Genomic DNA, 13,446 nt, shown 5'->3' on the forward strand with positions numbered 1-13,446 from the left:
CTCGTTCTTCCTGTGTGCAGCTGTCAGGACGAAGCATCAGAGCTGCAGGGTGGATGAGCCTTTCAGCAGTGCAGCCTCGTCGCTGTGAAGCTCTTAATGAAAACCCTTTTTCACTAACACTTTTCAAAAATCTCTCAAACTTGACCTTTAACTGCCGTCTTTGATGTATAATTTTCTCCCTTCTTCTCCTTCATGTTCTTTTAGTTCTAGCCTTTTTTTAAAGTTTGCATCTGTTTGACATTTCATTTTTTTCCACTTAATCTTTTAAGTCATTATTTTTAATGTCATTCCTCCATAGATGCTCTTTTGTCTCTGGTTTATGTTATGAAATTGTAATTCCTGAAGCTCCTCGAGGTTCTTTAAATGCACAAAGGTCCTTTTTACAAAACGTTTTCTAGTCTTGATATTTATATTTAATATTTATATTGTCCTTTCAAACATATTTTAAATGTAATCCAATAATGGATCTATATATCCAGACATTTGTAATATTCAAAAATACATCAAAAGTACACTTATTTTTTAGTTCAGAGACAAACGTAACTATTTACTACAATTTTGAGGTGCATTTTTTGTATTAAACTTTTGCTCCACCACATTGCAGAAGGAAACACTGTATTATGCTCTGCAACTATCTGATGGCAGTAGCTACAAGACATTTTGCAGAGTAAGATTTTGCATACAACATTAATGTAAAATCATGAAAATATTGCAGAGTTTTATAGAATGCAACTCCAACTGATCTGAAAGCATGAAACTAGGCAGATAGGAGGGTTTCTGGGTCTCCAGTTTTGGGGGATTTTCATTGCATTTGTTGTACAAATTTCTGATTTTAGAGATTCTTGCCATCTCCAATTTGTGTGTATTCATTTGTGATGCATGTCGATCATAACATTTGCATCAATAACTTAACACTCTGATGGGTACCATATTTCACAATGGGTGCTTTTTACCCAGGTAAAGGCTTTGAATACTTCCTCATCAAGTTGCAGGTTTTAGAGATTATTAATTGCAAATCTTAAAGTTGCAATCTGACTGCGTTTCATGATCTTTGCACATTGCTGTATGACGTGATGTAACATTACTGAATCATGTTTGGTCTGTTTCATCATCCTGCATTAACCTACTACACAGAACTACACAGATACATGGGTGCTAGATTTCTGAGAGCGTGTGATCATCTGTGGTAAATTTAAACTATGACGTGATTATGGAAAAACAGACAAACTCAGTTTTATGTCCTGGTTTTGAATGTATATGTTGCGTGGTTTTACAGGCGATGGTGACTTTTGACAGTTTTCAGTCAGCTCTGAGGTCTGCAGGTATGAAGGTGTATGTGTGCACTGTGCTCCTCTTCATTCCAACAGTCCACTGAGTGGATGGATCCTCTGAAGAGTACGAACAGAGCAGCAAAAGGAGAGTGTGAGTGAGGAGGCGAGAGTGACACCTTCACACCCAGTTGTCAGTTTGCTTGTGGGCCTCTCTCTTTCTCTGCGCTATCCAGTTCTCTCGCACCTCTCTCATCGCCCCCCCTTTCGGCTCTCGTGTTTGGTTTTCAGACTGTGAAATCTAAGCCAGGCCGAGCTGTGTCACCGCAGGGATGAAAGACGGGAGAGGGCAGAGAAGAGGGGATGAGAAGGTTGGGAAAGACCTGGGGGTGGGAATGTGGAGGGGGAGATTTCATCGGACGGGTGATGCTTTGCCAAAATATTGTGTCATCCATCAAAATCTCAATGATGTCAGCAGGGATTTCAAGACCCAAAATAAGAGCTGATAAAAACCCTGAGAGAAACGTTCATTACATCACAATGTTTTTTATTTCACTAAAGATTTTGTTCACGTCATAAAACAGTTTCTTATAGTTTTCTCTATATACACATTTACATATAAACATTTACAAAATGACACAAGCATGTTTAACAAGACAACTGCAAATGTATTCTGGGAAGTCCCTTCAGTTTGAGGTTTGACAATGTGCAGGTGGAATCACACCTGCACATCAGCCAGTGTACCATGTACAGTAGAAATGAGTGAATAACCGTAAGTACTGAAGAAGCTCAGCTCCCTGAAATCCCTGTTCGTTTTAATATGGATCTGTCTCTTGATCTCTCAACCTCTGGTCACAAGCACTCATGAGAACATGTAATTGAATAGTGAGAACTTGTGACACACAAATAAATATATTTTTTGAGGATCCAAATGAATTCTGGTGCATTTCTTTTAATTTTGCAAATGAATATGGGCATTATTATTGGCTCATGAGCCAAAAAAAGGTTGAGAACCACTAGTCTGGATTAGACAATTTGTTTTCTCGTGTTGTTTTATAACTGAACTGAAGATGTCAGATGCTTTCAGTGGTGTTCATCTAAAACCACAGTGACTGCTTTTGTGTCAGTGTGGATGCCACTGTGGTGCTTGAAGAGACTTGAGGAGATACAACAGGGAGCTGAGTGCTACACAACAACATGACAAAAATCCTACATAATGTATACCACTTTGGCAGTAGACGACAACATTTCCAATACACAGAATTAACAATTTCTCTACATATAGAGGAAGAAAAATGAGCTGCAGATCAGGAGCATAATGCAAATCTGTACCAATGATGAGAACACAGGATATGAAAGACACTGTAATGATCTTGTCTTTTTCAATACTAAGTATTTTTGATCAGTTTGCTTGCAGTTTTGTTCGTAATGAAAAATGAGTGCATCTTAAAGGGTCAAAAAAATTAGAATTTCCATCCTCATAATAATAAAAAAAAAGGTCCTCTTCTTTGGAACGATCCACGTTCCACATTCACGCAAACAAACGCACACTCACAGCACTGTCCACACTCGTATAAAAAAAAAACTGTATAAAAAAAGTGTTCGTTCGTGGTCCCAATGACCGGCATTAGGTTAGCATTGTCTCTGCTGTGGCGTCCAGCTCAGCCTTTAGTGAAGCATCAAAGCTAATAGGACTGGGATCGTGGTGAAGAAGAGTGAAAAGGAGACCAGCTGTGCTGCTGAACTGCCGACGCTCCTCTGGACTTTTGGCTCCATCACAGCGGGGTCATCTGAGGAAAGAAAGAGTTGGATTTCATCATTCAGGCACGGTAAACACACCCAGCTGAGCTCCTCTCAGACATGGGACCGCTGTGACTATTTTGCATCTGTCTGGTATTTTGTTTTAGAAGAATCCTCACCTGCTGGGAGCCGGTTGGAGGGGTTGTGAACTCCTCCATCAGCAGGAAACTTCGCTTTTTCTCCATCCGAGCTTTTCACTGTATCTTCTGCCTTGGATTTATCCAGATTGGTCTTTCCGGAGCCTTTATGTCCGCCGACATCCACTCTCAGCTTCAGACAGTCCTGGCCGTGGTGATGCATCGGCTTGGCTGTTAGAAAGAGGGTGAAGTTTTAATACAAGAAACCTTCTTAAGATCACAATAAGTTGATACAAATGTTATTATTGATACTTACAGATATAATAATAGCTCTCTCCCTGTCTGAACTCCTTGCCCAGGGTGAAGGGTGTAAAACGCTGGAACTTCTCGGAGAATTTCTCAGGGGCATGGGGAGCGAACGGCCGCGAGCACTCCCAGCGGAGCTGGTCAAAGGAGTGAGGCTTGCACACCTCGTAGTCCTCCTTCTCCACCATGTACAGCACGTAGCGCTCGGCCGCGTGCGATGACACCTCGCCGTGGGTGTAGTGGGGGCAGATGATGTCCAGATAGTCATTGATGCGCACTTCCACTGCATACTCATCCCACAGGAAGCTGTAGAGAGACAGGAGGGAAGGAGGAGGTTACTGACAAATGTCTTCATCCGGCGTGGGAATGCTTTTATTTTGCATAACATGAATAACAGATATTGCCTGTTACACGTTTTCAACACACGCTCTGGCGTGACAGCTTGGCTCATACAACACACATATTAAGAATGACAATGAGAGCAAATAATCACACAGACACGCACAACAACAACAACCAGGCTTACTCATAGAAATAACACATGTTAACACACGCTAACACACAGGTGCAGCTACCAGGGCAGAGGTCATGTACCACGTGAGGGTGTTTGTGTTGACGTGTTGCGGTGTGCTTGTGCAAACCCGTCACTGGGACAGAATTAGAAAGAGCCTGATCAGGCCGGACTTGTTCACTTAGACAAGAAAACACACCTAGAATCGCATAAAGCCCTTCCACCATCCCACTCGCACGCCTTCCTGCTCTCCTCCCTCCTTTTACACTCCTCACCTGTTTACAACAAGACAAGACCTATCTTCTATCTGTACAACCCTGTGTATCTTTCCATCAAGTCCTTTTAAACTGTTTCTGTCTCACTGATGTTTGTCCATCAGTGTTGAAGCTCCTGTTTCGACTCCTCCTCACACTAATTTGCTGTCTATATCTGTCTCTCAGTTTTCATCAAAGACGGAGACGGAGTGGGTGGAGACAGTCAGACTGTCGCTGTCTTTCTCTCTCTTTTCATCTTTACCCTTCATTTAGTTTTACGGCTCTTTCTGAGCCTCCCCGTCTCCTCTTTGCTCACTTCCTCTGCTTGTTTGGTGTCTTAATGAAGTATAGAAATGCTGCACTGCACAATTTGCGCCAATGATCAGTCAGTCAGAATACATTTTTCAGGGAGTTGAGTTAGTTTCACCTTAGTAGAACTTTCACTTATTGTTAATCAGTAACTCATGAGCAAATCTAACCTGGTATCTTAACTTTCAGTTTGACATCTTTCCTTCAAAGTAAACATGATGCAGGCGAGGCCGTGCTATGCTGCAATATGTGCAGCTGGCTGGCATGTTGCTACTACTGCTGCGAGATCAGCCAAAAGCCAGGAGGAGAAGAAAGATTGATATGTGCGTAATACTCTGATTACATCCTTGGGAGTAGCAGGCTCTAATCCTCACATCTAATCTGTGTTTAAACTCAATGACTGCATGTGGATGCCTGTGTTTAGCGTGAGTGAAAGTGACAAGAAAGCAGCTCCTGTGTGTCTGCCACTGTTTATGTGTGTGTGCCCCGGCATCAAAGCGTCGGACGTGGTGGCCCCCGGCCCCCCCCCCCCCTATCCTGTCCTGTTGTTGTGGCTCCTGTTAGGACCCCCCCTGGCCAAGTCACAGACACACTGGCTCCAAACATGGGCCTCTAACCCCTCCTTACTGCCTCTGTATGTGTGTGTGTGTGTGTGTGTCGGTTTGGGCTAACCTATACCTGTCAAAACATGCTTTGTTAGCTGAGCACAGCTCTACACTTGTTATCCAGGGCTAACAGGCTGATCACCACCCTCCACTCGCAATCACTGCTCTCTCTCTCTCTCTCTCTCTCCCTCTCAGAAAAGCCTCTTTGTACGTGTGTGTGTGTGTGTGTGTGTGTGTGTGTATGTGTGTGTACACTGTGTAGGTGTGCCTTTGTTTGTGTTTGCGAGTGCAAGTGTTTCAGCGAAATGAAAAGAGACAGCCTGTAGCAGCCTAATTGGCCAAATAATCTCCACTCTCATCTCATTCCTCCTTTGCTCTGTTTTCTTTGAGTCAGACCGGTAATAACAGAGTCGGAGAAAACACTTGGAGATCTCTAGTTGTTCCCTCTGAAGTAAAGAGTTTTTAAATTGTATGGAATATCCCCTTTTTCCCACGCTGCGCCCTTGTTAGTGAACCGGCCGACCTCCGCGTTGCAAACACGGGCTTGTCAAAAGCCAACAAAAACAGATTCTGTTGCTAATTTCATTCATGCGTTTAAGAAAACTTTCCTTTTATCCTTCTCCTCACCTCCTCGTTTCCCCTCCTCCTCCTCTACTTCATTGGCCTGGCTAATTAAAAGCTGTTAGGGGTCTGGGGGCCAACGTGTTCTCTAGAAAAGGAGGGGAGGAGGAATGAATGGGGTGTAATTATACCCTTTCCCTCCCCAAAGACAGAATGGCCGAAGGCTACAGGGCCCCTTCAACCCCTGTGCTTCACCCCATGTGGAGCTTTCACTACCCTCACTGGCATGGATGTGTGTTATATGTGTGCTCATATGACTGTCAGTGGTTTCACAGTTGCATTTGTTTGTGCTTGAATGAGTCTTTTTTTATTGGCTGTGGATTGTGTTATCTTTATCCGAAAAAAAGGTAAAGGAACTGGAGGTCCTTTACTTTTCCTTAAAGGACATAAAGGTAAAACTGCCTGTTGAACTAGACCAGAGTTTTACAGCGCAAACCTGTGTCTTCTCCTCCATCCTCCTTGCTCTTTACGTGTCACTCATCAAAGCTCTCCACTCCTGGAGACTCCTGTATCTCCCTGCGTCTGCCCTCGCCTCTGACTGACAGCTCTCGGGAGAGTGAGAGTCGCATTAACGTGATAGCTATGTCGTATGCGAGAGCGAGAGCCAGGTGTGTGAGCTGCTGCAAACCTACTTTCCACACAGTGTCTTCTTCCCATGTGTTGGTTTGTCTGTGTGTGTGTGTGTGTTTTCAGAGGAGAGGGATCCTCTGAAGACCCTTATTCAGGGCGTCTCATGCCCCAGGCTGGTGAGCACATCTGTTTATCGAGGCCTACTGAAGCCTCTTGTGTGTTTGAGTGTGTGTGTGTGTGTGTGTGTGTGTGTGTGTGTGTGTGTGTGTGAGTTTTCTTGCACGTGACTGAGGTGTGGGTAAACAGCAAGGGTTGAAGGTGGCTGTATCTTTCTTCCTGTCTGCCACAAACAGGTCAACTCTCACTATGAAGCTACTCTTGCTTTTGCGTCAGCGGGCAAGTTGTGCGTGCTTGTGTGTTAAAGGTCTAAATGACAGTAGGTGAGTTATTCAACACTTGTCCTCCTGCACTTAAGCTTTGAAGTCTTGCCATTGTCCTGTGCTACCACCTCTTTCATTTTCTCTTTTCCCTTCCACCCCTCTTCTTTCTTTTTCCTCATTTGTCCCCTGAGCTTTCGCTGGTTTTCGGTCAAACAACTGACACAGGGACTCTGTCTTTCATCGTCCCTCTGGGGAGAGCGCTTCAAACTGGCAGCCGGGTCGAGGGGTTAGAGTTCAGGGTCGCAACTTCTCACACCATCTGAGTCAGCACTGAAGACATTTGTTTCGCTCACGGAGCGAGTCAGCACCAACTGAAACTCTGAACAGATGCATCCCCCCACCATTTGCTCTGCAGGTAGTCCGTAGTAAGTGTGCACACGCAGGAATGTCACAAAGGGGGGTGGGCGGGGGGCTGCGGTTTGGATGGTTTACTATGTTCACTCATCAGATTTCCAGTCGCGCACTCTCGCACACTTTTACTCTGACGTGTTCACTTAATACCCTATTAATTTGCTGCGGTATGGCAGATTCACACCTCCTTTCACGCGGGCCGAGGAGCTGTCAGTGCTTCTAATGGGTTTAGCTGCTCACTAGTGGGATACTCCATTATAGCCAATCTAATATACACTGAAAAGTCTTTCCATATTAGCTTCCAATGTAATCTACCTTCATTCCTCCTCTATCTCGTTTGCCCAGTGGGAATTCTTCCTCCACTAGGCACCAATGTAATCTTCTGTCCCTACTACTATAGCACTTAACCCTATAGTTTCTACTACATGCAAATCAGTGTGCTTATGCATGATGTAGTTAAGACACTGAGAATCCTTTTGGCCCCTTTGCAAGATGAGCTTTTAAAATTGTCAACCCTGCCGTTTCTCACTTATTCAATTCCAAACTTCTCCCCTCCCTTCATCCATCACTGTCCGCTCTCTCCTCCCTCCGTCTGCCTCTCCTTTATTCTTCCAAAATCCGCCCATCCCCCCTTCTCCCTCTCCTCTATGTTCCCCTGTCTCTTAATGCTGACATAATATACCAGCGCTCTTCATCCAGGCTAATTTCTCAACACAAATCCCTTTCTCCAGTTCAACCTTCTCTCACCCTGCAACCCGGCCTCTCCTCCTCCTCCTCCTCCTCCTCCTCCTCTCTTGCCCCTGAAATCTTTTCACCCAGTCTCCCTTTTTGTAGCCTCCCATTCTGTCTGCGATGAATAGAGGAAAGGCCAAATGGTATCATGCTTGGTTTAATATGTTTTGGGGGTCATGCAGAGTTAATCTGTGTGCCTGTCTAGCTGAGAGAGAGGGGGGAAAAGTTCAGCAACTTCTAAAAAAATGACATTCAACGTGTCTTATTTGAAATAAAGATTTGAATTAACTGCAGCAAAACATCCTCTAAAACTTGAGCAGAAGGTCCATCTGAGAGAAATCTGTTGCTATAATTCTGCCCCTTAGAGGGCGATGGTGGGCTACGAGTGGACATCAATGCCAAGGTATGCCTGAAATGCTATGAATGGGCAGTGTACACATACGCGCACACACGCATGCTTGCCCACACATACTACGATAATACTAGGCCTCTCTAGTGTTAGCAGAGCCAGAGGCTGAGAGGTGCTCTGTCCTCCTCCGGACGGTGGAAAACTACTGAGGCCAAAAACAGAGGAAGGTCTGTGAGAAAGAGGGGGACTGATGGAGGGAGGGGGAGGAAGTCTGGACCACAGATAAGGAAGCGAGAGGAAGAGCAGAGAGAAAACAGAGGTGCATGGATACCGTGACAGGAAAGGAGGGCGTCCACAGACCTGAGACACAGATATAAAGTATATATTCTGTAGTTTATAGGCACTAAAGTCCCCCAGGTGCAGCTGGGTGCTACTATGCATGACGGCATGTGTGTACATTTATAAGCGTGTTGGGTAAGAGGACAGTTACATCAGCAGGGAATACACACAAACAAAGCCTTCTGATATTAAATGGAAAGGATGCACAAACGGAGATGTCCTATAGTGCTTGTAATTGATTGTTCTGATGGATCCCATCTAGGAGATTATAGTGGGAATGATCCACTGTTACAAAACAATTTATATATATATATCGTAATGATTACACAATAACCTACCGACCCAGATATGCAGACTATAGAGGATTTAATGAAACAGACAGAAGTTACATCAGAGGATCACAGCAGGGGCATACATAAACATACATAAATAAATATATATATATATATATATATATATATAGAATGAAGCCAGCGGGATGATGGTTTTGTGTCTATGGGTCAGATGGTCAGATTACAAGCCGTCTGTAATCTATGTTAGTGTGTGTGTGTGTGTGTGTGTGTGTGTGTGTTTGTTCTCATTCTGGTGAGATTAGCGACTAACAACCAGACGGGACACGGGGTGGGGGGGTGGGGGACTAATGAGTGGAAAGGGAGACACAGAGAGGGAACAAAATGTATAAAATGTACAAGTTAAGAAGGGAGGTAGGGGGGTAGGTGGGGCTGGACTCATCCTCCAGGCCACATGTATGAGTCAAGGCAGGCCCGGCTGCTTCAATAACAGCAAAGGCAGACAGAGCCAGACACCGACGGAGATAAACAGAATATTACATTACACCAAACTCCTGATAAAGATGTTCGCACAGATACTGGGAGCGTGGGGAATAAAGCCGTGCAGATCTGGATGGCTATAAGCAGCCAAATAACACAGAGATATAGCGGGTATAAAGGGCGGGTGCGTTAACAGCATCCACATCTGTACGGAAAAGTATTAATGCACTTGAATCAAAAAGAGATGGAGGGCTCGGTGGCCGGCGGTCAGTGTGGGAGGAGACCCGGCTGGTAAAGAGGAGAGGAAAAGGAGTGAAGATGGGGAGAGGAACAGACAGGTACTGTACAGTGAGAGAAACACACACAGCTGACAGAGTTGAGTATAGTAACAGCGGGGAGGAATGCTGGCTGTAGCTAATATTAACACCCAAGTCCTCCCTCTTGCCCCCGCCCATGTGTGTGTAAGTGTGAGTCACACATTTATCATGTCCCGGTATGACGGCCTACGGTAACGGACACTCCTTATTTCACTCTGACGTTAGGGCACGCTCACGTAACGATCACGTACTTTCCGTCGAAAACAAAAACAAAATCACTTCAAGTTAAAAGCTGCTAAAGATCAGCACAAGTTCAAACTCCACCCCCCCACTCCCACACACACACACACACACACACACACACACTCACTCATATGATCGACACAGGCAGAGACACGCAGTGTAAAAACAAGACCAGACCAGACTGAGAAAAACATGCCTCTCCACCTGTCATGTAGGAGAACTGTACACACACACACACACACACACACTCAGAGTATCATATCCCTACAGGACTGCACCTGACAAGTTGGTAAAAATCAAAAACACTACATACATTGTGTTCAGAGGAAAACACACACACACACATGCACATCTAAGCTGCTGCCATCTCTAATACTACCCTAATCGTGACTGAGCAGACAGACTGCTGCCATCTGGTCACTGTCCTCCACCTATAAGACAAATCACTGCTGCTCTCAATCAGACCAAGAATCAATTTGCATCAATTATCCACGGCCCGCTGTTGCCAAAGCCCTGCTGATGGATCAACGTGAGCCAGAGCAGGTGACGGATTGATTACTGGTTCTGGAAAAGAAGCAGGAAGCCAGAAGACAATGATGGAAAAAGAGAGGACAAGAGAAAGAAGAAGAAGAAGTGAGAGGTAGAGGAGAGGAGGGGGGGTCTGGGAATTAGGGATTATAGAGGAGTAATGGAGATTAGGCAGTAAAATGTGGCAAAAAATATAATACGAGTGGCATGTGAGGGTCAGCTGATTATGGTTTCATTTGGGCTTTTAGCTGCCATTATCCTCCTGATAATAATTTCTATCCCGGACTTTCCGACAAACTCTATTTCCTCTGTGTCAGGGTCTAAGGGATTAGAGTTATATTAGGATTTTTGTTGGTTACACAACTCCGATTTGACAGCAGTAATAGTTCGGATTAGAGACCACCCCTGGTCTCCCTCTCTGCCTTCTTTTTGTCTTCATCATAAACTAAAACTTCACGCTCCAGTTTCCTTTTTGATCCAAATATAGCTCTGGTTTCACTTTTCCTCTCTACCTTACCTTTCTGTCTCACCTACCTGAGCCAGACTCCGTCTCCTTCTGTGTGTGGTGACTCAGGTGTAAAACTCAGGTGGGTCAAACCCGGGGCTAGGTGAGTCACACTTGGTCTAACCCATGACACACAAGCACTGCTTATGATGACAGGACTTTCCATTAGACTCCTTAATCCAATTATCAGGACAATTGTTTTCCTTGTTACAGTGGGCTCTTTTTCTAAGCTCTCTATTGTCATTCTTAAAAGGGCAATTAGAGAGCCGGTAATGTAATCAAGACTAGACTAAAAGGCCGTAATGGCTTTTGCCCTTGTTTAGCCTCGGTGGCGGATTTTAATCGACCTAATGGGGGACCGTCCTTCTGTTTCAGCTCGCTTCTTATAAAATAATACCCGTCTTTCAAAGCGTGGGGATCACTCGCTCCACGCTAAAAGCTCAATAAATCGCACTGCGATGTTGCGCGTCTGTCAAGCTCCATCGATCCCCACTGAGTGGTCGGATAGCATTACATCTCTGACCTCAAAACTAAATAATCAGCAAGATGTGCCTCTCTCTCTGACACACACACACACAGACACACACACACACACCATCATCATAAAAAAAAACACTTACTTGATATCTCTATAAAACTGATTATGAAATTTTCATTTATAGACTTTCCATGACACACAGGTGCAGAGCCTACAGACAGCGTCACTGGCCAAGTTCATACTCGTCGGTCTATTTTCTCCTATTAGAGTATGTGTCTGTCTGTGTCTGTATGTGTTGCGGTTAAATATAGTGGTGAATCTGTCCATCTGTCTGGGCATCCGCTCACAATCTTCTGCTTTTAGGCTACACACCCTGCTTCTGCTGCTGCTGCTGCTGTATAGTCTTAATACTCTTATGATCACAATCCTGTTAGGCCAGTTTAAAAGGTAAGTAGACCACACACACAGGAACCTTTAATTGTCACATGAATGAAAACAACAACAAGCTTTTAGTTGTAGCTGGTAAAGAGCGTGCACAACCACACACACACACACACACACACACACACACACACGCACACACACACACACACACACACACACGCACACACGCACACACAATGCGAACTGTTTGGAGACTTTACATGTGTGAAATGTTAAGAAAGTAGAAGATAGTACAAATGTAATTACTGCAGCCAACAAAAGGTTATATAACATTCTTACATTTGCTGCTAGAAAAAATATATTACTACAGTGGATCAGTGATAAGAAACCCTCTGTTCAAGGCTGGCGAAGAGTCATATTTGAGATGGTCCCTTTGGAATATCTCACAAATATTCTACTACGCCGAAGTAGATCAGTTCCACAATATTTGGCAGCCCTATCTGAATTATATTGGACCTGAACTCTCTTCCATTATCTCACAAGGAGTCTCTTGAACATGAATTCATATATCCTGTGACTTGCCTGCTCTATGGACTATTCCCTATGATCTCCTATGTATATATATTTTTTTATCTGAGCTGTACCAGTGTTTGTTGTTGTTGTTGTTGTTTTTTTATTCTTATTGTGTTTATAAAAATAAGAAAACCCAATAAACATATTTGTGAAAAAAAAAAAAGAAAGTAGAAGATTACATCTACTCAGCTTCTGGAGACACACAGACAGAGCAGTGATTGACTCTTTACAACTACTCATACATACATTAGACAACTTTACGCACACACACAACATTTGGGTACAGATGAGGACTTACTTTGGGTTGGAGCTGTTCCAGAAGACGCTGTGTCTCTCCGCACAGGCGAACCAAGCACCGATGCTCAGCGCCAAACACACCAGATACACCAAATCCATATCTCCTCTTCTTCTTCTCTGCAGGAACCTCGCAAAGTTCAACTAGTAAGAGACGATTTAAAAGGCTTCTGTTGTTGGAAGATGTTCAATGCGTAATTACGCACACGGATGGATGTAAACGCTCCTGTAGCAGACTAGTAGTGAAGGCAGTTCAGAAGTGGTGCAGTTCACCAAACACTGTTGCAACTCTTGACTGGTGAACAGAAGCGCAACTTGTCTGTTTTGTGTGGCTGTGGCTCCGCCCCTCGACGCGCTACCAGCCAATAGCAGCGAGGTAAATCTGAATGCCCCGCCCACTGGAGACGCTCCCTACAGCTGCTGCTCTACAGTTCACACCAGGAACAAGGAAAAACACAAAAACAACCCACTAGAGCTCTAATAACAACATCGTAGAAGCCCAATAGATACATATAAGTCAATGTGGACTATTTTTTTTTTCTTTTTCTTATGTTTCTTTTTTTCTTTGTTGTATATATGTTGCTGTTGCTGTCTGTATGTCCCTTTACAAGTATGTATTCCTTTAACCTTATATAAAAAAAATATTAAAAAAATGTGGACTATTAGAGTGATAAGATAAGGAATGATTAACAAGAAAAAGTGAAAACGTCGATAAATAATAATAATAATAAAAAACAACAACTACTGAAACACATATAGGACATTGGGCTATTTTAAGATTTATGAGCGACTTAATTAGAATCATGTCAAGCCAGCTGTCAA

General features: G+C 43.9%; 1 protein-coding gene across 1 annotated transcript; it reads right to left on the minus strand.

Moving 5' to 3' along the window:
• Positions 1-1,798: 1,798 nt before the first annotated feature.
• efna1b (ephrin-A1b) lies at positions 1,799-13,068 on the minus strand. The gene is made up of 4 exons (XM_074653599.1): positions 12,629-13,068; positions 3,462-3,757; positions 3,188-3,376; positions 1,799-3,058 (listed from the first exon to the last, which is right to left on the minus strand). The coding sequence occupies exons 1-4, from the start codon at positions 12,724-12,726 to the stop codon at positions 2,937-2,939; spliced, it is 705 nt and encodes a 234-aa protein (XP_074509700.1). The 5' UTR covers positions 12,727-13,068; the 3' UTR covers positions 1,799-2,936.
• Positions 13,069-13,446: the final 378 nt, after the last annotated feature.

The sequence above is a fragment of the Sebastes fasciatus genome, chromosome 12 (assembly GCF_043250625.1).
Source record: "Sebastes fasciatus isolate fSebFas1 chromosome 12, fSebFas1.pri, whole genome shotgun sequence".
Lineage (NCBI taxonomy): Eukaryota > Metazoa > Chordata > Actinopteri > Perciformes > Sebastidae > Sebastes > Sebastes fasciatus.

Excerpts from the sequence above, each read along its gene's own strand:
- efna1b (XM_074653599.1), bottom strand. The coding sequence starts at position 12,726 with ATGGATTTGGTGTATCTGGTGTGTTTGGCGCTGAGCATCGGTGCTTGG. Across the intron at positions 3,377-3,461 it reads AGAGAGCTATTATTATATCT|CCAAGCCGATGCATCACCAC; the intron begins GTAAGTATCAAT and ends TCTTTCTAACAG. Across the intron at positions 3,059-3,187 it reads CTCCAACCGGCTCCCAGCAG|ATGACCCCGCTGTGATGGAG; the intron begins GTGAGGATTCTT and ends TTCTTTCCTCAG.